The sequence below is a fragment of the Felis catus genome, chromosome X (assembly GCF_018350175.1).
Source record: "Felis catus isolate Fca126 chromosome X, F.catus_Fca126_mat1.0, whole genome shotgun sequence".
Taxonomy (NCBI): Eukaryota; Metazoa; Chordata; class Mammalia; order Carnivora; family Felidae; genus Felis; species Felis catus.
Window position 1 is genome coordinate 39641074 of NC_058386.1, and position 26168 is coordinate 39667241.

Genomic DNA, 26168 nt, shown 5'->3' on the forward strand with positions numbered 1-26168 from the left:
TTGTTTCAACTCAGCCTGAAAATTCAGCATTTCTGAATTTTCTTCATAAATTTTCTTCTATGGTAGATTGGCTAGTGACAAACTCCTTCTGCTTGTATTTATCTGAGAATGTCTTGGTTTCTCCTTCATTTTTGAGGAATAGTTTTGTCAGATACGAAATTCCTGGTTCATGTTTTTTCTTTCTTTCAGCAGTTTAAATGTGTTACCTCATTGCTTTCTGGCCTCCATGGTTTCTTATACGAAATCAGCTGTTAATTTTATTGATAATCCCATGTATGTGACAAACCACTTCTTTTTTCCTGCTTTCAAAATTCCCTTTGGGTTTCTGTAGTTTGTAATGTGTCTTTGTGTGGATCTCTTTTGAGTTTTTTCTACTTCGGGGTTTCTTTAGCATCTTTGATGTATAGTTGCATGTCTTCTGTCAAATTTGGGACGTTTTTGACCATTTTTTATATATTCTTACTGTCCTTTTCTTCTGGGACTCCCACAGTGCATATGTTAGTGTATTTGATGGTCTCTTAGGCTCCGTTAATTTTTCTTCATTCTATTTTCTTTCTTCTCAAAATGGTTGGCTTCATTTGATCTTTCCACAAGTTTGCTGATTCTTTATTTAACCTGCTCAAATGTGCTGTTTGAAACCCACTAGTGAATTTTTAATTTTGGTTGTACTTTGTAGCTTCAAAATTTTATCGTAATTTCTGTCTCCTTATTAATAACCTCAATTTGTTAAGTAAGACATTATTCTCCTTGTTTCCTGTGGTTCTTGTTCATGGTTTCTTAGAGCTCTTTAAGTGTATTTAAGACAGTTGATTTAAAGTGTTTGGCTAGTAAATCCAATGTCCATGCTTTTTCAGGAATAAATTTGTTAATTTCTTCTTCTTTTTTCCCCCCTGTGACTGGGCCATACTTTTCTTGTTTATTTGCAAACCTTATAATTTTTTGTTGAAAACTGACTTTGAGAATTTACCCCCCCCCCCAAAAAAAAGACTCTGTTCTCTGTTGGATGTGGTCCCCTAAGTCTCTCTCCCTTTGGCATAGCACTGTGCTGATATTTTGACATATTGAATATTATCGTGCGGCAATAACATCCAGGGTTTCTTGCTTGTTGTGAGCTACAGTTTGTTCAGTGACTTTTCCACGGTATTTTCACAAAGACTATATTCCTTGGTGTGCTTGGATACTGAAGTCTCTTTTCCATTATCTCAGCGGTTAACCAGTGACCTGAGAGAGATTTCCTTCAATGCTTTATGCACAAAAGGAAAGAAGAATGGAAAACCTGGACAGGAAGGAAAGAAAAAAATAATTCTCCAGGTCTTTGCAGATCGCCTCTGTGTTCAATCATTCCTTCTACACTTAGCCATGCTGCTTACAATTGTACTTGTAGCCTTTACCTCCTCGCTTGCACTGAGCCTAAAGATTAGCAAGAAGTTAAAATTTATTGTCTTAGGTGTTTGTTTGTTTGTTTTCCTGAACATGCTCCCTGCTCTGGGTATGCATGTCGCTTTCTAAATTCTCCAGTATTCACAGGAACTTCAAAGTCCTTATTCCCCCCGCAAATCTCACTCTCCAGCCTTTCTTTTAGGCCTTTGGTATGTCTGTTGTTTGCCCCAGCTGTTGGTTTCTTTGGGGTGTTTTTTGTTTTTTTGTTTTTTTGCCTCTGGTAGCATCAGCTTGTTCATTGGTCTTTCAGTGTTTTGGGGAGAACCTTCACTGAACCACTTGCCCTGATAGAGTGAAGCTCCTTGTGTCAGTCTTTTTGGGAAACTCCAGTCAGGTCAAAACAGAAAAACTAATTCTTTGGGAGCAGGATCCACTCTGCTCCCTCCAGAACCAGGAACACTCACACAGTTAACACAAGACCACCATTTTTAAGTCTACTGACACACTAGTGATGGGTGGGAATAAGGTAAGTTAAAGTGACATCTCCTACTGGGTTTTAAGTTCTCTTTCTTCTGGTCATCCATCCATTCACTTGGTTGCTGTAAACCTTGGAGTATCACCCAGAGTTCTGGTAAGTTTGCTTCTGGCAGTTTTTACTAGGTTGTTTTGTTTTGTTTTGTTTTGTTTTGTTTTGTTTTGTTTTGTTTTGTTTTGTTTTACGTGTTTCTGGAAAGTTCCCCAGAGTTACCTGCTCCATTATTTTTGTTGATGGTACTCCCACAGCTATATTTGAAAACCGGATTTCTTGCCTCTTTTACTGATGTCCAAATACTACTCATGAGGAATGGGGATTAGTTCACAAAGAAGTGGTAATGATATCAATAATAGCTACTGCTACTTACCATGTGTTCGGTGCTGTTCGAAGCGGTCATTCTTTCACTGATCCTCAAAACAACAGAATGATTTATTGGAATTGTTATTATCTAATCTTAAATGTAAAGAAACTGAGTCAGAAAGGTTTAGCAACTTGCCCAGGTTCATAAGCTTAGGAGCCTGGCTCTAGCGCTTTTAATAATGATTTAGGCTGCCCTCTGCAGAAGCTCTTACTAAATAAGTTAGGAGTTGACCAAACTCTGCTCTAAAACTAGACTTGACACAAAAATAATGACAGACACCTGACTACCACTAGAACGTTCTTTGCTGAACATTTCTGAGGTCTCATTTCTAAAGACCTATTTTTCTATAGAATTTATAGTATGCTAATTACTGTTTTTCTTTTCACATTTCAGGCCACCAAGAAAATAACAACTTCTGTTCAGTTAACATAAATATTGGTCCAGGTGACTGTGAATGGTTTGTTGTCCCAGAAGGTTACTGGGGTGTTTTGAATGACTTCTGTGAAAAGTAGGTTTCCAAACTAAATTTTCTTTAAACATAATTATTTAAAAACAGTAATTGTAAAGGACGACTTACTGGATATCCTAATGTATGTAACCAGCTTACCGTTCAGCAAAAAATTCATTTAAATTGATTTGATTCCAAACCTATTATTTTGTATTACTGAGGATACTTTAAGAAAGATGCTCTGAAAGCATTCCATGCAATAGTAACAGTCTTGAATTTAGAGGATAGGAAGGTTGAGTTGTTTATTAGGTTAATTAAACAATTGATGCGTAAATACAGGCTCATGTGGGAGGTCTGTATTTCAAGAGAAATTATTTTACTATAAGTGGTTTTAGAAGTAGAAGGAATTCTGTGATTGAGCACCTTTGTTATAGGTTATTAATAACTCAAGCTTGAACATCCTACTCTTTGCCCTATCACTATGATGTCAGTTCTTTTTAAAACTATATTGGCAACTTTTCCTATAGAAGAATTTTATAAAATGTAATCAACTGCATCAGATTTTGTTTTCTATAATTGAAGGAACTCACATAGTGGAAGTATTCCTTTCCTTAAGCTCCTAGAAATAGCCTTCCTTTATTTATCTTGTGTTAAAGGGTACCTTGGAATTATTCTCATTGGTTTAAACTTGATTATTTGTCTAAATGGAAACTTACTCTCTCCTTTGTTTTTTTTTTTTTTTTTGAAAGTACTCCATTGTGTAAGTACCTGATATTTTCAGTTAGTAATAACATTGAAAAATTATTATGGTTAAAAGCATAAATTATATATACATTTGGTGTTATTCTCCCCACCCCAAGAAGATAATGGGGGAACCACCCAAAACATTTACATTATGAGAGACTTTGAAAACTAATTACACACATACTCCACATACTAACTTGTAATTTTTTTATTTTGGGTTACAGGATCTTTGCCGTAAATGTCTTGATTTAGTAAGAAATGTAAATATAGTTACCCAGAACCCCACATTAGTCCCAAATGTCCTTATATACAAGCAAAAGATAACTACCCGTCACTGTTTCTGCTATTGAACATACAGATTTCCTTTCTGATAAGAAATCCAAAGATGTGAAATTTTAAAGTTTCAGATGCTCTGATGAAATTACCTGATCTACTTTAATCTGTGCTTACTTTTATGGACCAGCAATCTGGTAGTAGCAGAGAAAGAGCAGTGCTGTGTAGGAAATAAATTTCCATCGCGCTCTAGAAAGATTTGTGTTTCTTAAACTGTGAGATAGTGGTATATTATTACAGCTACAGTGCACTGATCCTTATTCATTATTTTTCTGAGTAGGGGTTTACAATCTTTAGGATTTAGAATTTGGGTTTTTTTTTTCCCCCCTTCTCTAAATGGGGAGGTAACCTGGGAACAAAGATAATTGGAAGAGACAGATCATGTCTAAAAAGTGTGAACTTGGGGATAATGAAAATATCAAGGTATGATGGGCTAGGTAAATTTAAGCTGCAGAAACAGCACTTGCTACTTCAGCATTTCAGTGTAATTTTGTTTCACAGAAGGATTGTTGCTTTTGATACTGACTGATATTGACCATGCCTGTAGCTTGTGTTATGACGTTAAACAATATCTGTCTTGAAATAACCATTCACTTGAATATATGATAAAAAGGATGCTTTTTTGAGTAACTTTAATTTTTTGTTTTTTGGGGGCGTTTTTTTTTTGCTTGCTTTTGGATAGAACGTTTTCTCCAATTTTATGATGGCAACACATGGGTGAAGTGGGAACGGGATTTGTGTTTGTAATCATATTTTGCTTCATAGGCAAGTTTTTCTGGACTGTGTATCTACTTAGCCTTATCACAGACAGTAAGCCAATCCATATCCCTTGCAGTTAGGCTACCATTGGCAGTCTGTTCTAGACTTTGAAGAGCAGCCTTGCATTTTTTTCAAGGAAAAAAATAAGGCAGACGTTCCATCTACACCAGAGGTTGGTGAGATTTTTCCACAGAGAGCCAGATAATAAATATTTTAGGCTTTACAGGTTATATGGTCTCTGTCACAACTGTGTCACTGCAGTAAATAGACAATCACACATAATAATACGCCAGTGAATGGGCATGGCTGTGTTCTAATAAAATTTATATTTACAAAAATAGGCAGGCTGGATTTGGCCCATGGGCCCTGGTTTGCCAGCCCTTGATCTAGACAAAAAATTAAATTTAAACCAGTGAGAATAATTTCAAAGTACACTTTATCCTTCGGCGCAGGACATACAAATACAGTGAAGACTGTTTCTTAGATCTTAAGGAAAGGAACATTTCCATTCTGCAACTTTTTCCTTCCCCCAAATATAGCCAATTTAATTTTATAAAATTCTTCTGTAGGAAAAGTTTGCTATATAGCTTAAAAATTTTTTTTTTTCAATGTTTATTTATTTTTGGGACAGAGAGAGACAGAGCATGAGCAGGGGAGGGGCAGAGAGAGAGGGAGACACAGAATCGGAAAAGGCTCCAGGCTCTGAGCCATCAGCCCAGAGCCTGACGCGGGGCTCGAACTCCCGGACCGCGAGATCGTGACCTGGCTGAAGTCGGACGCTTAACCGACTGCGCCACCTAGGCGCCCCGCTATATAGTTTAAAAAATACTTCACATTGTATCTTGACAAGGCAGAAAAAGAAGCCAGATTTTTAAGTCAAAGCTCGCTGCTAGGGTCCGTAGAGTGTTTCCAAAGTGTATTGGTGGTGGTGGCAGTGATGATGGTTATTTGTGCATGTGTGTGATTGTTCATTTTTTATGCCGTTGGTTTCAGCTGCCTAGTTTTAGGTAAGCAGTCTTCAGAACAGTAGAGGCTGACACCCTGTCCCCCTTTCCTACTTAGGATTCAAAACAGCAGTAGAGACTGTTCTGTTTTCCACCTTCCCTCCAAAATGGAAGTTCCTAATACTTACATGTACCTTCCCTTTACGTTTTAGAGATTTCTTGGTACTCCAGGAAGAAGGGTTCAGTCAGATAGCTTTTAGTGAAAGGAAAGGAAAGGAAAGGAAAGGAAAGGAAAGGAAAGGAAAGGAGAAAGGAAAGGAGAAAGGAAAGGAAAGGGAAGGAAAGGAAAGGAAAAAGGAAAGGTTCGCGTATGTGTTACTTAAAAGGATTTCATTTGGATCTTGGAAAAATCAGCTTGAGGTCGTAGTACTGATCGTTGGAGAAGTTGTCAGTACTTAACTGTAATTTCACTCACTTTTCATAGAGTAGTTCTTCCACGGGCAATTATGTTTCAGTGCAATGCCAAAAGAGCATATTTTAATAACTTTTGACCTTGTTTTCCAGTCTTATTAAGTAGTTTATTAAAGTGTTTGATCCATTCGCATTATTTTTTTCTTATTTCAGAAATAATTTGAATTTCCTAATGGGTTCTTGGTGGCCTAACCTTGAAGATCTTTATGAAGCAAATGTTCCAGTGTATAGGTTTATTCAGCGACCTGGAGATTTGGTCTGGATAAATGCAGGCACTGTTCATTGGGTTCAGGCTATTGGCTGGTGCAACAACATTGCTTGGAATGTTGGTCCACTTACAGGTATTTTAAAGAATATGCTAAAAAAAAAACACAAAACAGTTTAATTTATAAAAGACTGTATCTGATAGGTTTATTTTTTTTTCTTGGAATATAACTCACTAGAAATTGGAGGAAAAGTTGTATCTCCTTGAGTAGAATTTTTATTTGTAGTACAAGAAATTGAATTCAAGTTAGTAGGTAGAAATCCAAGACCATAGATCTCAGCAAATAATAAATTTATGTCTTTATATACAAGGAAGATATACTTTTCATAATTTTTAGAGTGCTTGATTTTGTTTTATAAAGGAAACCCTTTATGGGAGAAGGCAAAGTAGAGTGGTTATTCATTCTTTGAAATGTTTCTTTTATGTGGGTATATCATATGAATAGCCCTATTATGTCAAAATCTGTTTGAATTATGCCTGCCTTCAGGCAGTAGATACTTCAGATTGAGAATATGGCCTTTGGAGCTAGAACGACCTGGATTAGGACCAGGACCTGGCTCTTGCAACTCTGGGCAAGTTATATAACCTCTCTGGGCCTCAATTTCTTCATCTGTATAATGGGAATAATAAAATTAATAAGGTGATGATAAAGATTAAATGAGATAATGTATAAAAATAGCTCAGCACAATGCCTGGCACATAGTTACAGTAAGCACTCTTTGTGTGTTCCCTACTATTGTTATGACCATAATTATCAAAGAAACATAAAAATTATTTTTGTAATGTTTTGAGGTTTTCAGAATTGGTATTGATGATATCATCTGAGGAGGTGATAATGGTAACTTCATATCTTTTGGTACTTTGGGTTGCTTTATAACTGTTTTTTTTTTCCTAGCCTGCCAGTATAAATTGGCAGTGGAACGGTACGAATGGAACAAATTGCAAAGTGTGAAGTCAATAGTACCCATGGTTCATCTTTCCTGGAATATGGCACGAAATATCAAGGTCTCAGATCCAAAGCTTTTTGAAATGATTAAGTAAGTGCTTTCTAAAACTGCTGTAGTCCCTCTCTTTTTGGGGAGTGTTAACTATTCAGTACTTCCCCCCCCCCCCCCATCGAATTCTGTTGACATCACAGCAAAATGGTCCAGAAGTCTAGTAAAATGTAATATGAGAATCCACACAGTAAAAGTTTTCTTCCCTTCCAAATAGTCAGGACACTATGGTGCGAAGAGGAATGAAGGCACACGGATGGTTCTAAACCTGTAGATTCACAGACCAGTGCTTCCCCACTACCCTGTGAACCACCTGGTTCCTAGGAGAACTTGAGTTTTAATATCGAAAGAACTGCCCTTAGTATCACGGGGAGAGAATGGCATCACAAAATAATTTGCTGGTACAGAAAAATTAGCATTTAATATAGGGATTTAACTAAAACAGCAAGTTTTTAATTGTTTTAATGAAATCATCCATCTTTAATTGTCCCTTTTCTTAGCTGCTTTAAACACCTAATGCAAGTTGTTTGAATATGTATATCCTTAGTAAGCTTCTCATTTATTGTCAGTTTCTGTCCTAGCTATTTTGCGGATATTTTCAGAAGTATTATTTTCAAACAGTGCTATATAGCAGTGTCTCCCTAAACTGTATTTTCTACCACTGCTGACCCTACCCTGGAAAGGTGGGGGATTCTGGTCAAAGAAATACAGAAAAAGATGGATTAGATAAAGTTTTACAAGTCCTTTATTCTTTTATTAGTTTTTGTAAACTGTTGTAGAGACTGTAAGTGCTGGTGTGTTTTGTGAATGGGGAAGGAAGAGGGTTCTATAATGTATTGTATTTCCCAAACTTATTTGTTTGACCAGTATCTTTTAAGGGATTGATCTCAAAAACTCACTTTGGAATACACTGCTTTATACTCACTGATATAAAATAAGTTTTCGTCTTTGTTAAAGTAGTACTTACATTAAATATTTCTCCTGCAGCTATATTAATCTGGTCACCATATGTTGTTTTCAAAATACTGTCATTTAAAAGTAATCCGGCCTTAATAAAATGCTTTCAAACCTAAGTCCAAAATTTCATTCACACAGAAATAGTGTGGCCAAGGTAACACGCCTCTGGATTACCTTACGATACAGTCCTTTATCACTTGGAGTATTTTATTTAGCCCCGGGCAGCAGTAGTAGGAGAGACACGAGGTAATGAAACCCAAATCGTAGCAAGTGATGTACAAATCCTTTTAAAAAGTTGGATCTTGGGGACCGTACTCTATAAATGTAATTGGTGGTGGGGTGTGAGGACTTGTCTGTCCTTTTATCTCATTATATCTGACAGGAATCAAGGAAAGATCATTGTCATATCCTGTTCTTCCTACCTGGCCCACGTTAATTTAAACATCTCTCATTTCTGTCATGTCCGTCCCTCCGCCCCCATCATCCTTGTCATCCTTCTAAACTCCTTCCAGTTTATCATTATCCCTCTTAACATTGGAAATGTTGAGTATCCACCCTTGTATCATCTTTGTTTTAAAATTGTGTTGAAATTGGATACACACCAATTTGGCTGGTTTCCAACTCAAAATTACCCGCGATACTGTTTTTCCTCCTACCTACCTTATTTTTTTTAACCTGAGTGCACTTACGTACTCATCTGACTCTCGTTTTACTCTGCGCTACAAAATGTTCAATCATTTGAATCTTGATTGTGTCCCTCGTTATATTAAGAATTCTGCTCCCAGCTTGAGTTGTCATGAGATGTGATTAGCAAGCTCCTTTTGTCATTACACTGATTGTAAATGTTCGCCATAAATTCAGACTCCTAAATTTTGCTTCAGAAACGTCCCTCTTAAACCATAGTCGTTCAGCTGTTGCTACAAATGTACTTTTCCCCAGCCAGCATTGTTCGCTTTCTTTCATTTGTACTTTGTTTAATGAATATTTGCTGACTATGTTACAAGGCTCTGGGCTAGGCACAGAGGGTATGTGTGTTTGTCTAACTGTATCAGGTGTAGGTCTTGTCTTGAAGGAAAAATGCATATAAATAAGAACGAAATACGACAACAGGTCCACTGGATTCTTTTCCAGCTCCACAGACTCAGAAAAGTCAGTGTACTCTGGGAAGCAGATAATTTGTCCGAAGGGTAAAGATTTGGAGGCAGGGAGAGGACAGAGGACGGAGGAGGAACACCTAAAGCCAGTTTAAGACCCAACTCTTGCGCCAGCAGAAAGATGCTTCGGTTCATCTACAAAGGAGTACCTACTACATCTCCTTCAGTCCAGCATAGTCACATTTTTCTCCCATGAGGGAATAAATCCCTTTTCTTCACTTGAGCACCAGGCAAAATAGTTGGCTTATGTGGAGGGCCTTACTGTACTATTAGGATCATACTCGGCATGGAAAACTGCTTGGTCTGTGAGAGGCTCAGAGGAAGTCCTGCTGCCCAGAGGGCCAGCTCATCTTTTCTTCCCCCTGCTCTCATTCTGTCCCCAACACCTACCTCTTTGGCTCCTCCCTCCCCCGACTTCTTCCGGCCTGGATATTTGCATGATCTTAAACGGATATAGGGCACAACTCTGCTACGTACGTGTTAACAACAGTTGGCGTACATTCGAGCTTGAGGACAAGTGTGTGGCGAATAGTAGAATAAACTACAGTTGTAAAAGTTCTTGGTGGATTGGGTATTGTGTGCCAATCGCTAAGTCTATTCTGTTAGCTTTTGGTGGGTTTTTAACTACTAGGATCTAATTTGGGTTTCCTACAGATCTTTCTAGCAGTGAAATAAATAGAGGAAGTTTTTGCATGGTAAGAGAGAGGAATGAATCACAGGTAGTTTGGGTTTTCAAGTCTGGATCCTAGATGGTTTTAGTAATAATGCCAGCTAATAAGTGAAGTTTGGTACTTCACTGAGCACTAAGAAGAGTGCTTCCCAGACTGTATCTCAGTTATACCTCTCAGCATCCCACGGTCACCCAGTTGGTTAGAGCCAAGATTTAAGCCCATAGCTGTCTTGCGTAAAAGCCACTTGTATGTATCTGTGGCACGGGACTTCATTTGGGGGCGGTGGCAAGTTTGAGGAGCCGGTAAAATAGTTGCATAGAGCTGTTTAGCGGAAGCTGTAGGAAATGCAGAACTCCAGAGAGCGAAGTTAAAGCTGGCAGACTGGGGAGTCTTCTATCTAGCCGTTTGGTTTTGCCTTGAGAGAAGGAAAAGGGGAGGAGCTGGGGACAGAGCTTAGAGGAATACTTTCATTTAAGAAAAGCGGATAGATGAACGAACTAAAGGCCAGAGGAGAGCATGGGGAATATATCGTTACAGAAACAGAGGGGGTCTTTTTCCACAGGCTCGTCGTTGCTGTAAAACTGTACCCACATCATTGCTTTGGTCCTCAAGCCTGGTATCGGTTTGTCCTGGCCTGTGAGCTGTACCAGCTCTTAAGGAATGGTTCTCTCTTGGCATTCCTTTCCTCTGCCTGGAGTCGTTTTCTTCATCTCCTGTTGACTCCACCATCCATAGCACTTGGCCTTTTCTACCTTTGATATGCCCCAGTCACTTCTCTTGCTGCGCTCCCCAGTGACCAACTGATCCGAGCATGCAGAGGCACACACACGAGCTCATTCTTTCTTTAAAATCCCCTTTTGTACCTCAGATCCGACCCCCACTTACTTTGTCAGCTCTTGTTCCCACCGATGCCGTCCGATGAGTGCTTGAATTTTCAATTTTATTTTTACTACTCTCTTTCATATTTTGAAGCCTCTAATCTGAACCGCAATGTTTACACCTCCCCCCTTTCTTCTCCTTGTTTGAATTCTCTTTTGGTAAACGATCCATTCCGTACACATTGAACGTGTGACTTGTAGGCTGTTTTAAAAGAAAAAAAGTATCTGCTCCATGTAAGAAGTGGATTGGAGCTTAACTTCCTCCCTGAATTATTGTTTTTAGTTCTTAAATACTGTGAATCGACACTGTGACTTTTCTGTTCTAGGTCTTCATAGCTAAGTTGTAATCAAAAAGAATGTAAGCAAAATTTACCTTGTGCCTTCACATCTCCTCACCCGTTGAGCTCTACCCAGTTCTTTTCGTGCCTTCATATTTGTTTGATATTTGTCGTGAACTGAGTTGGTGCTGTGGTATCGTGCTCGGGGAGAAAGGGATTTGATGACTTCTCAGGCCGCTTATAATAAATGGGGAAATAGTCAATACGTCCAAATACGTGATCTTTGCTTGTGAAGATACTGCTTAAAAAAATGAGGGAGCACAGAGCAAGGCACTTCTGAGAGAGGGGTACATTTAGGAAGGGCCCCACAGAAGTAGCAGGACTACAGCTCCATGGTCCTTTATCCTAAGCCCCTTCGGCCAAATGTAGCTCAGTATTCAGAATTCCTTGGGTTTAGAACAGTAATACAAGGCGCATGTGATCTATTTTGTCCTTCGAGTAGGGTCTGTGACGTTATCCTGAAACCAAACACATTAGTATTTCTGCAGTAAATCTTACGGTCACTCTGATGAGCTAAGTGAAAACTATTTTGTAGCCTCAGGTCAAGTTTTGAGAGCAAATGAGTTTAAGTAAAATTTATGAAAAATTGGCGGTAGCATAAGAGGTTGAAAGTGTGTTTGCACCAAGGGATTTAATAGTGGGAGAATGGTGCTATCAAGGTGCTAATTCCTTGATATCATTTTGAGAATGAATTACCTGTAGTTGCTTAAACAAGTCAGCGTTATTCTTGGTGGTTTTTTTTTTTTTTTCTTTGCACTTTCCAAGTTCCAGTTGGGTCCTTCAGAGTCCTCCAATTCCATAAAGTACTTTATCTGAGTAAGTCATGTAGCAATCTCTTTCAATTTCTGCATCCTAGCTGTTTAACTAAAATACTCTAATCTTCATACTCTGCTTCACATTCTCCCAAATACCTCCTACGTTGTTGGCATGGTCAAAAGACTGTTCATTATCTTGATTACTTCTTTCATTTCACAATGCAGTGAACTTGACTCCTAAAGTTAACAGCCTAACTCCTTAGAAAAATGGCAGTGGAGGCTCAGTATGTAACTCTCTCTTTTGATTTCCTTCAACTGTTTAAATGAACATAAACTTCTTTCCACATACCCCATACATCATAAGCAAACTTAGTTTCTCCTTCTTGAGACCAAACTTTTAAATGTCTTTTCGGGTCTGAGCCCTACTTCTTCATTCACATCAGCTGAAGAGTATGGATTTAAACTTTTGTTGCGAAAAATTTCAGGTAGACTTCACGTTGGCAACGGCTGCTAAAATCTTTTGAATGATCATATTTGCATATCAGATCAGTTGGCGGCAAGATGAAGCATAAAATGGAGCACAGAAGATTTAGAGGAATAAATGAGAATAGTCGCTGCAGTTCAGACAAGAGGAGAGACCAAGGTTTGAGGGTAAAATAGATGACACTTGGTGACGGACTGGGTGTGGAGGCCGGTGCTCCCGGGGCGTTGCCTTGGGCCGGGCAGCGAGACTTTCGTGCAGTTGATGAAGCTAGGGGTCAAGGAAGAAGAGAGGAACCTAGTTAGGTGTGGGTTGGGATTACCAGCTTGGTGGGCTTTAGACATGCAGAACGTCAGTTCCTCGCATGATGTTTTAGTGGGAGTCTCTGTCAGGTCACCAGATGGCTAGAGGGCTCTACTGCTTAGAGAAGGAGTCTGAGGTACACATTTATGGCTTTCAGCCAGCTAACGGGGACTCCCTCCTAAGGGGTACAAGTTAAATTTTCTGAACCATTAGCTATTTTTAAAGTAGAACAGTGCCCACACAAAGAAATGAGAAAGACTGTAAACCTGAGGCTGCTTACCGATCGTTTCCTTTAATTCATGGAACTGTGACGAACTTTCCAGTGTGATATCTTGTTCTTACGTAAAATACATCATATTTGCTTATAACGCATTGCTGCGCACCCCTGCTCCCGAACTGGTTTCTGCTTTTTCCTCCAACTTTTTATTTTGTAATTTTTAAAATCTGCCAAACAAGTTGAAAGAAGAGTACAGTGAATACCTGATCTAACCTCATCTGGAGTCATCAGATAAGTTTTTGCTACATTCACTTAGCAGTCTCTGTATACACACGCATGGCACAGAGTTTTTTGGCTGAGCCATACGAAAAAGTAATTTGCAGACGTTATGATATGACCCCAAATGCTTCCATCTGCATCTTTTAAGAATAAGGATATTCTCGTGTAACCACAGTACTGTTCAACATATTTAAGATGTGAAATTCAATAGTAATTAGCTAATAGTCTACATTCGATATTCTCCCAACTACCCAAAAATGTCTTTTTGTAGCTCTTAAATCTCCCCACCCCACCAGCCCCTATGCTGACACTGAATTCAGTATGCAGACATTGTGTCTTCGGTCTCTTTTAAATCTACAAGTCTTTTTATGTGATTTTTTTTTTTTTTTTTTTTTTTTGAAGAGGGCAGACTTTTGTGTTACACAGAGTTCCATGTTGTGAATTTGCTTTCTCATAATTTTATTTGGGTTGTACATTTTTGAGAACTATTGACAGCATTTACTTTTAGTAAACCCCTTTCCCACTCCAGTGTAAAACTATGTCATAGGTGGTCTCCTTGGTGGGTCTTGCATGAATGAGGTTTTACTAAATAGGTACTTTAACACCTAAAATCAAAGGTGGGGAGATTATTGCTGCTGTTTATCCATCTTCATCAGAATATACAGTTTTTACCCTTTGGTTTTAATTTTAAAACTGGTTGACTGGGAGCTAAGAGAAACGTTCTTTGAAAATTCATAATTCCCATTTTTCAGATATTTGAGATACATTGCCGTGGCCTGCATTTTCCCCCTGCATAGTGCTAAGGCTCTTTTTAACGTCACTTTCATAAGGCTCGTATATTCATTATGTTTTAGCATTGAAGTATTCCTTTTAACAGGACCCTTGAAAAGGAATCAAATGATAGTGTAGCAAGTGAGCTCTGGAGCCGGTACTGATGAGATTTCCCTGTAGATGAACAGGCTTTCAGAGTAGTAGATTCTCTCAGATGCAGTTGAATGATTTAATCTCAGTAGAGAAGGCCAATTCCAACAAATACAGCTTAAATGGCTGCAATCATGTTAGGCTGTTAGCAGGTTAATGTAATGATAGCATGTTTCTGACACATTGGAAACTCTGGTTTCGCCACCTCCTACTAGTTAGTTCCCCTGAAACCGCTGTGATGATAAGTAGTTTAGTACATTTTCAGATGTCAAAAACAGAATGCCAGATACCCCGTATTCCTCTGAAAAGTTCAATATTAGGAAGTCTTAGATTTGGGAGGAGCATATCAGGCAGTGTGCAAAGGAGTAGAAGGCTAGTTTTCCCAATATACAGTCTCTTGTCAACCTCCCCGTAATCTGCTAGGTGATTATACCTTCTAAAAATGCGAATAACTTATAAGCCAATACTTGAAAATAAATTTTCTAAAATTTCAATAGTACCAAGTCCATTAAAAACCACCCCCACAAACTTAAGTTCTTGCCATATCATTCTGTCATTCTTTTGACCACTTACAAAGCACTGTTTTTATATTTCTGTTTTCAAACGTACCATTTTATATGCACAATATTAATGCTTTATGTGCTTTCTCTGAGCCTTTTGTGTATATGTGATCATTATATGTTCGTTATTTGCCTTTCCTGTGTAATTTTCCAAAGTCTTAGGTTCTCTGCTATTTAATACCTCAGGGAAATATTCCAGGCAGGGCAGCTCTGTGTAGTTGTTTGGAGTCCAACCTGCCTTCAAATCTCAGCTTCTCCATTTATTGGCGGTGGGGGGAATGGGCAAATTACCAAACCCTACTGGTCTTTGTTTCCTTTTCTGAACAATGGGAATAAGAATTTTGTCTTTCTAATATAACGTCCACAAGTATTATGTGGGTCTTAGCACAGAGTAAGCGCCCAGCAAATGGTAGCTGTAGTTACAGTTATTAATATCAGTGATAGAAACCCCCATCACCTTCCGGTTTTCAGGTAATATTCATGGACCCAGTGCAGTGGTTCTCAAATGTGGGTAGTTTTGCCTCCCCCTGCCCCCTTCCTCAGGGAACATGAGGGCAATGTCCTGATTCGAATGGGACGGGTACTACGGGTATTTTGTGGGTAGAAGCTAGGGATACTGCTAAACATCCTACAGTGCACAGGACAGCCCCTCATAGCAAAGAATTATCCAGCCCAAAATGACAGTAATGCCCAGATTGAGAAATTCTGACCTAATGGGATCTCGACCAAATACTTGTAAATAATCTGTTTTGTGTTCTTTTTGGTATAATTATTGCACTTTCGGTTGGCATTCATTACACCGTTTTTTCAAATTAAATAACTTCGGTTTATTCATGATACAATCATTTCAACACGGTTTAAGAATTTGACGTGTCAAATTTAAATATCACTAACTGCCAGGCACTAATGTAAGCACTTTATCTAACATATGTAATTGTCACAATAGCACTGTAAGTTAGGTGTCATCTTTTTGCAGGAAGGAAACTGAGGCATGGAGGATAAGAAGTATGTGTGGAGCTGGGATTTGAACCCAGGCAGTCTAGCTCTAGAATGTTCTCTTATCTGCTCTGCAGTTTTCTGTCTATGGTCTTATGGTAAACATGTAATTTGTGAAGTTGGTATCATACCAAGGCCTGTTGAAAAATAATGCTACAAGTTTTAGACCTTGTTTCCCATCTCACCGCTTAAGAAGTAAGAGGTTTGCACTGGTTCTTACTTGCCTGATCATAAAAATCATCTGAGACTCTTACTAACTAGGTCTCTAGTCTCTGTTCTTAACAAGTAAATTCAGAGCTGTATGGGAAGAACCCTGGGAATCTCTTTCACAGTGGCCTAGATGAATCCTCTGATCAGGCAAGTCCCTAACATCCTAGACTAGATTAGATCGCTTAAAACTAACAGTATTTTTGTTTCCCCCTTTCGTTTGCACATATCATGGATTATTACCCTATCTACGTGATAGAAACTTCATCACAAGCACAGAGGTTTTGAGTACACGTTACAGCAAACTGTTCAGTATTAGCTCCCTTTTCCCTTTGATTCCCATTTTTAAATGGATAAATGAGGTGTAGTCCAACTCTTTGGTAATCGCCAGTTGGCCTGATAATTGGATAAGAGGGGCTAGCCATGAAGACCAGTCCATTGTGCCTGTAGATCCTGGTGTCCTTGTCCTGGGGCTGGGTCTTCTAAAGCACCATTGTGTAAAACATTACGGTTGCTTTGTGAGAACACTGAATAAACAAAATCCAAAAACTCTAAAACTCTGCATCCTCATGGTTAACATTTGCTTTCATGCTTGATTTTCCATTCAAGAGTTTAAAATTCTTAAGATACCCATTTTATCATTGACTGAGACCTTGATTTTCCGCCATGTGGTTGGTTCAAATGAAACTGTTCGATGTCTTCCTGACATTCAGACACTCGCTGTTGTCCTAGAGGAATGCTCCCCTGGAGTGACAGGTGGCAGGTATGTTTCAAAGGCTCACATGTTGGCTCAGTTTGCCTGCGTGGCTCTTTTCAGGAAGATTGGTCAAGGCGAGGCACCTCTTGGTGTACTTTAATTTTGTGCACCACCTACTTCTTAGTGGCTAAGATTGTTACCGTAAAGATTTAGAAAGTGTCACGCCAAGTTAACCCATCCATGTTTCATCTGATATTTGGGAACTTACTTTGGAAACTTGGTCAGGTTACCCCCAGAACGTCTGAGTAGTTCCCAGTGTCGTCTTAACTTCAACGTTACGTAACGTCACTATGGCTTTGTTCCTTTATTTTCCTGTCCCCAGAAATCCCATCCCAAGATTAAAATCTTGTAAGAACAGGTATTTGTTCCCCTAAATAATCCCCATACTAGCTTTGTTCATGGCATTCCCTCTGCCTAGAATATCCTTTCCTCCCACCTCTCCTTGCTCACATTTAAATTGACAACTTCTTTATGGAAACTGCTGTGATTTCCCATCCCCCCTCAACTGAAGATGAGCTTCTCCTTCCTTCTAGCATTCGTGGCATACTTTTGTCTATTTATCTTTTGCCCAGTGTGTTGATTATGATTATATTGTACGTTACCGTTTGTCCTTACGTTTGTCTTGAGTTTTCTTATTCTGGTATTTCAAGTATATTTGTATTTCTAGGCCCTTTGTAACATGGTTCTCTAAAAGTTCATCCCTCTTGTGGGTCCATCTTTGTAGATGGCTTTTTGGGGTGGATTAGATTCTACTGTGTAACCTCAAATACAACAAGCCCTCACTCAGCCTCTTCCTTGTGGTTTTCTTCCAGGCTAGAGCTGTCTTTAATATCCCATGCCTTTTTGTGTAGTCTTTCATCCAGACAGCTAAAAACAGGGCTTGGGTCCTGACACCAGACTGATCTTAAAAGTCAAAGAATTCCCTGCCTCTCTAGCTCCTGAAATCATTTCTGACCCTGTTCCTAAAATGCATCTGTTAAAAACAGCATCTTCTGTCTTCTACATTTTTACACTTTTTGCTAGTGATGTATTTCGCTTTTAACAAGTTGCATTCTTCATTGCTGTAAGATAAATTTATTAAAACTCATCAAAACGGAAGTGAAGAGGAAACGACAGCAGTGATTTTGTTTGATTCTTACTTTTTAGCTCTTCGATACACTCAAATGTTGTCTTCATATGAAATCAGAGTCTGTGATTAACCAAAGCAGAACAGGTGACTGTTAAGTCTTGAATATTAGATCTTTCTAGGAATCCTTTCCCCAAATGTTTTTATTTTCTATGGATTTTTCCCTACCCTTCAGTTGAATCACATCCTTTCTCTAGGACCTGCTCATTGCTGTGGACTCCAGAAGAGCCTCTGTTTCTCTCAATTCTCCTTCTGTTTCAACTGCTACCTTTTGAAAATGGGAAGAAACAAAAACTTTGAAGGAAAAGACCTAAGGACAAGGGGGGGAAGCCACAATTTGGTGATTCGTTGTCAGATCACATTAGTTGAATTGACGGTTTTCTAGTCTCCCAAAATAAAAATTCTGGAGCTGTGATTCCAGAAGCAGAATACTCATGGCTTAGTATTTACTCCTAATAACCCTAGCTCTAACCCTTCATTGTTTGCAGGAAAAAATACATACTAATCGCCTTTTTCTGGGTGAAACTACCCGATGAGCCATAAATTATAAACTGTAGTCTACCAAAGTGGTCTGTAGCATTGGAGGTTAAAGTTCATTCGCTGAGTAGAGTGGAGTAGTACTCCACAGAAGCCAGGCTGTGTGTTTGAAAAACAAAAACTTAAATTTGCTGAGCTTTTAAGAATCTCATCTTCAAAAGAGAAGGGGGGGGGGTGGGGGGAGCAGGCAGGTAGAAAGACAGGAAGAGAGACCAGCAAGAAGAAAGTACAGTGTGAGATAGCGGAGGCTGGAGGTTTTGTTTTTACAAACCATTTCAAAATAAGCTTTATGACATCACACAAATTTTGCTTCTCTGAACCCTAGTTTGCTCATTCGTAAGATGGAGATGTGCCTCTTGCACAGGGTTATGTGGCATAACATGTCTCAAGTCCCTAATACCATGCTTCCTGTTTCTTACGTTTTACTATTTATGTCCTTTATTGTATTATTACTTCTGTTTGTTCTCTCACACAAGAGCGTAGCGGAGTCTGCAAATCTTCTAAAGGTGTCGGCAAAGTTTTAGGCGTTACTTTCCTGTGAAAGAGACCTTATTTTGAGGCCCTGCTTGGAAAACTTGTTCAGTAAGCTCAGTGGCATCAGGGGCGAATTGTATGTGACACGGAGAGGTTAAAAAGGGAGGAGCAGGTACTGTTCAAGAGCTGGTGGCACAGTCTAGAATTACATGCCCTCTCTTTTTGCCCTGATCTGACTTTTTACTTGCTACCTCCCCTGACACCTCTTTGCCGCCCCTTCCACACACAGCTGCCCTACCTTTGACCTGCAACCAGAATCGAAAGCGTTACTTGGTTTCTACGTAAGTTAAACACAACAATTGCCGGAGCCAAACTAAGAGTGAAATTCTTTGAATGTGAAACTGAAAGGATCTGCCTTACAACTGTAAAGCTGCTGTTGTTGTCTATTTGTTAAATAAATTAACACATATTTTTAGTCATCTTTTTTACCTTGGTTTGAATTTACATGGGTTCTGATGAGTAACAATGCTATGACCTTGTAACTTAGGAAATAGAAAGGAAATGTAAATTAAGAGAAATTAAATATGCTTTAAATTTCACTTAAGTAATCATGTTTATTGAGCACCTACTATATGCCAGGCACTGTCCTAGGCAGTGAATAAAATAGGCAGGAACTTTGCTTTCAGACAGTACTCAGTTGCTAAACCCATTACCTTTTCTTTAGGGCATTTTCATTGTCTCTGAATTTGAGAGCTGAAAAGTACCTTAGAGATCTTCTAGTCCAGCCTCTTTCAAATGGAGAACCTGAGCCAGTAATTCACAGGAGAGTTAAGAGAATTTAGCAGACAATTCCAAGCAATGACAGCAAACTGTAGGGAAACCAGCACAAATTGAGGATTCACTGTATCGTTAGTATCATGAGTGTAGAAAAGTTATAGAAGAGTGCACTCATGGTCGTGTAAATGAAAGATTCCACTCTATTATCCTCAAGTTAAAATCAAGTAATGTCTTTTTTTCTTCTTTAGCACTGTAGAGAAACCAATTTTGTATCGTGTAGTGCCTAAATCTATACATGGTTTTCTGTGTATAGACTCAGAAGTTTCAGAAGCAGTTACGCAGACGATGCTGTTTACGAGTGTCCAGGTAGTAGTGATAGAAATAATGTGTCTTCCTGCCTTAATAGAATCATAGCAGTTCATATCTGGAATTTATACCCCTTAGGTCAAGGGTGAGGACATTGACTCCCAAAGAGGTTAATTGACTTGCCCAAATAAGAGCCAAAACTAGCAACTTCTATTTAAAGCAAGGAGTCAGGGTTGTTTTTGTTTTTTGTTTTGTTTTGTTTTTGTTTTTGTTTTTTATATTAAGGTCACTATATTTTGATATTCAGATATCCATTTTCATCTTTAAATGATCTAATATTGTCATCAGACTTGCTGAGCGTTGGCCGTATTTTTTTTTTTTTTTTTAATTAAGACACTGTCTGAGAAATTGACAAAAGATAAAGTCACAGATATTACAACCTGGTCTCTTGGCATTTCTATATTTCTGGTAGTTCATCTCTTATGCTAAAAACATCCAGTCTTCTGTTGCTGGTCATAAATAATGTTTCCCCCATAATAGGTATTGTCTTCTGAGAACTCTGAAGCAGTGTCAGACATTGAGGGAAGCTCTCATTGCTGCAGGAAAAGAGATTATATGGCATGGGCGGACAAAAGAAGAGCCTGCGCATTACTGTAGCATTTGTGAGGTAAGTAACCGTTGTTATCCACAGTTGTTTTGGAAAGCCTCTTACCTCTCTACTTTCGGTTTCTCTCCAGTGACTTTTCTTTAAAATGTTACGTATACCCATATGTCCTGCAGCTTACTGAATTTGACATTGTGTTCAATCTTGTTATTTTATAAAGCCTCTTACCTCCCTACTTTTTTGGATTCTCTTTAGTTACTTTTATTTGAAATGTGTTTATGCTCTTCTGTCCTGCAGCTTCCTGCAATTGACATTGTGTTCAGGCTTGTTATTTTCTTGTTACTTAGCTGTTTCATTAAAATTGAATCTCAGGACATACTGTTTCGGTAACAATGAATTAATTCTAAAAGTAATCTACAGTGTCCTCTGAGGGATATTTTAACAAATGATGATCATCAAGAAGTTTAGTCTTGAGATTTTAAACTGGGAATAAGCCAGATGTATGCAGAAGACAGGAAAGTGGATGTAGCTTGGTACAGCTCCAGGCAGATCACTGTTCGCTCTAGTGTAATTCATAAGACGTTGGTCAATCTCCTGTGGCCAAGGCTGGCAAGAGAAGCAGAAACCGATATTAATGTGGTACCTGTTCCGAAGGAGCTTACGTTCTACTCGGAGAAGACCAATTATAAACAACTAATTGTACATGAGCCTGTGGTGAATGTGAGGTTGGTCTTACTGACTTACGATAACACTGAGGGGGAGGGGGACCTAATTTTCCCTCCTGGTATCGGTGTAAGAGTTCACAAAAGTATTAAAGTTTGAGTCCATCCTTCAAGGATGAGTGAGTGTGACTTCGGTGGGCTAAAAAATGGTGAGAAGTAGAGGTAGAGTGAATGTTACTATGAGGCACGACTTGGGAAATGGAATGGCTTATTCAAAAAAGGGTTAAGTCCAGTGTGGCTGGCACACAGGCAATGCAAATTCTACTTACAAGTCTAGGTGGTAGGAAGCTTTGCTGAGCATCAGCAACGGTGGGTATGTGTTTCAAAGAGAAATGTGATTGGAGAGAATGGAGATAGGAAGCTATGTTACAGGGGTCTTAATTAAGAGTTGTTATCCTAAGGCCTTCCCTAGATTGTAGTGTGCATATTAAAGAAGGAGAGGAATTCAAAAATATTTAGAGAGTAAAATCCACAAGACAACTCATCAAATGGCAGAAGTGAGGGACAGGTTGAAGAATGCTCACAAATTTTCTAGTTCGGATCATGAGGTTCACGTTGTTGTTCATTGATAGTAATGGTAAAATGGTGGGTGAATACTGAGATTTTAGTGAACACGCTGTTCAAAGAAGACATGAGGTCATGAGAGTATTCTCATTGAATAAATTCATTGAATTTGATTGTATAAATTCAAGGATTTGCCAAAGCCAAGGATATTAGTGATCCATTTCAGACCTTGAAATTCTGTATTCTGACACGTTTATTTGAAATGGTTGAATCCATCAGCTACTCTGATGTTGTATAACTGGCCAAAGTTAAATCTTTGGGAGATCATGGGCACCCGGGTGGCTCAGTTAAGCATCCGGCTCTTGATTTCGGCTCAGGTCCTGATCTCAGAGTCATGAGTTCAAGCCCCACATCAGGCTGTGCACTGGGCGTGGAGCCTGCTTAAGAGTCTCAATCTTCCCCTCCCTCTGCTTCTCTCCCACTCGCTGGCTCATGCTCTCTCTCAGAAGTCTTTGGGAGATCAGATAGGTGTGTTATGCCTCAAAAAAAAAAAGTGTATAAGCTTTTCAGAATTTGAGAATGACTCCTATCCCTAACTGTTCTTTCTTATCCCCCCTGAACCTTAGCAATTCATCAGTCTTTCTGTAAAAGGTAGAGGTTATTATTTCTAAAATCATCCGATACTCATGAGCACACTTTTTGCTTGTACTCCTGTCCCCTCACATGAGGCTTATAACTGAATGCTCACCGTCACTGACCTCTTCAGTTTCCTCATCTGTAAAATCAGATTATATTTATTCACCACGTAGGGTTTGAGGTTTGTGTGAGCACTGTGGTATGTTCTGGGGGTACAAAAGTGAGTAAAGCATAGTCTTCATCTGAGGAGCTCAGTCTGTGGGAGAAGACAGTACTCTGTGATGAGTACCGACAAGTAAATGGAAAATAACAATCACTTTCTTATGGTTGTATGCCAGTGTTTTGGATTCAAAACAAAAATAGGCTGACCTTGATCAGCCTTTGAACTAGGCTTTTGCCAGTGGTTGTAACGAGTGTGTCATTCTCTGAGATCGTTCCCCTACATGTGCCGTGCCACCCATGTCTTTGGGTTTGGTACAGAATATACCTGGCTCTCTTAAAATATTCTCAGACATGACCACGTTTGTCTTAGTACCTACTCTTTTTTTTATTTAATGTTTATTTACTTTTGAGAGAGAAAGAGAGTGAGAGCAGGGGGAGGGCAGAGAGAGAGAGAGAGACAGAGAATCCAAAGCAGGCTCAGGCTCTGAGCTGTCAGCACAGAGCCCAATGCGGGGCTCCAACCCACGGACCGCGAGATCATGACCTGAGCCGAAGTTGGGTGCTTAACCGACTGAGCCACCCAGGCGCCCCTTAGTACCTACTCTTAACCAGAGATCACTGTCCACAATTCCACGTAAAGCAGAATTCTGTGGTTATACCAAAACAGTACAATAAATAAATACCATGATCTCCACTGAATGCTTTTTCTCTTGCATAAAAATAGGTGGAGGTTTTTGATCTGCTCTTTGTCACTAATGAGAGCAATTCTCGAAAGACCTACATAGTGCATTGCCAAGATTGTGCACGAAAAACCAGCGGAAACCTGGAAAATTTTGTGGTGCTAGAACAGTATAAAATGGAGGACCTGATGCAAGTCTATGACCAATTTACATTAGTAAGTGAAATGAACATGTGAGTACATACTTAGCTGGATAGGGAAGCGGCAGTGTTTGTTCTGCCACCTGAAAAGTAGGAGGTAATGGAATATTTAAATTTTCCTTTCGCTTGTTGGATACTGCATGAGGAAACAGTCATATCATTCCTTCCAAGTATTTATTCCTATGAACTTGGTGTATTTCATTTTCACTTTTCTTCCTGGGTGAGTCCAAGGCTGAATAATGTCACAATAATGACATTTTAAAATCTTTCTGTGCTTTTAGAACACTGTCATAGCCTTTGTGTCATTCGATTTCAGTTGATAAAATGTGTACATAGGTTATTAGTGTCCACAAAATGAATCCGTAAGTGTGGTCTTAAATAGACTTCGGCTTTTACAGCTAATTATATTTATTTAAAGTTTTGTCGTTACCAGAACTATTAACCTCCCGGGAATATTTGATGGAGCTTAACTTCCTGGTACGTTACATAACCTTATGAAATTCAAGTATACTTACAAGTTTTACACAGTTTTTAATGTTAACCAGCAGATGCTTAGGGGGAAGCTTTTTACTCTAGCGTATCAATAGTTTCATGAATAGAAACACAGATATAATTTACGAATTGTTGACTTCCTCCAGTACTTTTCTCTTACATATGTGATCAGAAACTGAATTACTGAAATGTAGCTCCCGTTTTCACTTACATGGTCTTCAAGATCGCTTGAAGAAGAAGACAATGCTCTGGAATTATGTTCAGCAAAATATATGATCTCGTTGAGATAGGTTCTGAAGCGAGCCACTGATGAAATTCAAATCCATGAAATCATTTTCCACCAGCCTTTTTTGTTTTGTTTGTTTGGAAGCAGTCTAAAATATGGGCATCCTAATAACTTATCCTAAGAGGTTTTGACTGATTGGCGAAGTACAGAAAAAGGTGGGTGCGCTGAGTAGAGCAGTGGTCTCAGACCCTTAGGAACATTGCCCAGGTGGGAGAAAGGTAAGGGAAGTTACTCCTTGACATTGTGTAGCAGGCCCTTGAACTTTCTTCAGAACCCTTACTTCGCCTACCTTCAGAGGCCGACTGTGCCTGTAGCCTTGAGCTAGGGAACACCGTTAACAGTGCGAATACCAAAGTAACGTCCCTTTTATTTGCAGGCTCCTCCATTACCATCCTCCTCATCTTGATAGTGTTCCATGGACGCTAAATGAGACCTTTTCTGCTATTCAGGAAGTAACTCAGTTCTGCACCACTGGTTTTTGTAGCTATCTCGTAAGGCTGCTGGCTGAAAACTGTGTCTATGCAACCTTCCCAGTGCCGAGTGTCACCCAACTGGACAGGGGAGAGCACTGCTCCTACTCCGGGACTCTCCTGAAGCTGATCAGCTGTACTTCAGAGAAAAAAGAATAATAAATTCCATGTTTTGTATATATCTGACAAAACTGGCAAAATCATACAGACTACTGACTTGAAAACGACCTCTTTTATATTTCTCTATTTCTGGGCTGACGAATTGGTTTTCATCTATCTTTTCCCCTTCAGAATTTTCCTTGGAAAAAAAAAAAAAAAACAACTAGCCTAGCTGGTCATTTCTTTGTAAGGTAGTTAGCAATTTTAAGTCTTTCTTTGGTCAACTTTTTTTTAATGTGAAAAGTTAGGTAAGGAACTTTTTTACTGCTTTTATGTTTTTTCTGTCTTGTTTTGAAACCATGACGGTTATTACACTTTTGGTTCCTAAATAAAAATGTTTAAAAAATTAACAGCCAAGTCACAAAGATAATGGATTGCACATAGACTAAGGAATAAACTTCAGATTTGTGATTTTTGTTTCTAATCTTGATGTAAATTTACACTATTTATAAATACATATTTATTGCTTGAAAATATTTGTGAATGGAATGCTGTTATTTTTTCCAGATTTACCTGCCATTGAAATTTTAAGGAGTTCTGTAATTTCAAACACTACTCCTATTACATTTTCTATGTGTAAATAAAACTGCTTAGCATTGTACAGAAACTTTTATTAAAATTGTTTAATGTTTAAAGAGTTTTCTATTGTTTGAGTTTTAAAAAGACTTTATGTACAGTGCCCAGTTTTTGTTCATTTTTCAAATCTGATTATATATATTTTATATATACTTCTGTATGTATATATAATATATATAGAAATCTGGATATATATGTATAAAGATTTAGAACTTAAATTTTTCTCGTTTTAAGTTTCACATCTATGGTAGATTTTTGAGGTGTCTACTGTAAAGTATTGCTTACAAAAGTATGATTATTTTTAAAGAAATATATATGGTATGTATCTTCAAGACCCAAAATGTCAGACTGGTTTATTGTGAAGTTGCAAATTACTGCAATGACAGACCAATAAACACTTGTGGCCAAAACATAGTATAATAGTAGAAAACACATAGTGATTGAACTTCAGATTTTAAAGGGAATGTGACGTGGGCTTGATAAATCTTGTACATCACTAAGCAGAGTTTTATATGGAAAAAAGGTTCAGATAAGGGCTCTATTTTAGAATGCAAATAAATTAAAAGAGACTTATTTTTTAATGTTAGGCAGTTTTAAATTTCATGCTTTCCTGCTTGCATGACGTGATTGGGGTGGTGGGGGGAGAGTCTACAAATCCACATCACTGGTAAAAATATAGCCAGCTATATTACCATCAACAGGTCCCTTCTAATGGACAACAGTAGGATTTCGTTTTGTAACAATGGCAC

General features: G+C 38.7%; 1 protein-coding gene across 8 annotated transcripts in view; it reads left to right on the forward strand.

Moving 5' to 3' along the window:
- The window catches only part of KDM6A (lysine demethylase 6A), a 209113-nt gene extending 183280 nt beyond the window's left edge, over nt 1-25833 (forward strand). For 7 of the 8 annotated variants that reach the window (XM_023249060.2, XM_023249061.2, XM_023249063.2 and 4 more), the window contains 6 exons: nt 2670-2784; nt 6129-6316; nt 7136-7277; nt 20470-20596; nt 23282-23452; nt 24591-25833. In XM_023249060.2, the coding sequence (XP_023104828.1) occupies nt 2670-2784; nt 6129-6316; nt 7136-7277; nt 20470-20596; nt 23282-23452; nt 24591-24620 (773 nt within the window). In that variant the 3' untranslated portion in view covers nt 24621-25833. Of the gene's footprint in view, nt 1-2669; nt 2785-6128; nt 6317-7135; nt 7278-20469; nt 20597-23281; nt 23453-24590 lie in introns of those variants that run through there. The other variant, XR_006593056.1, reaches the window with a different exon arrangement.
- Nucleotides 25834-26168: the final 335 nt, after the last annotated feature.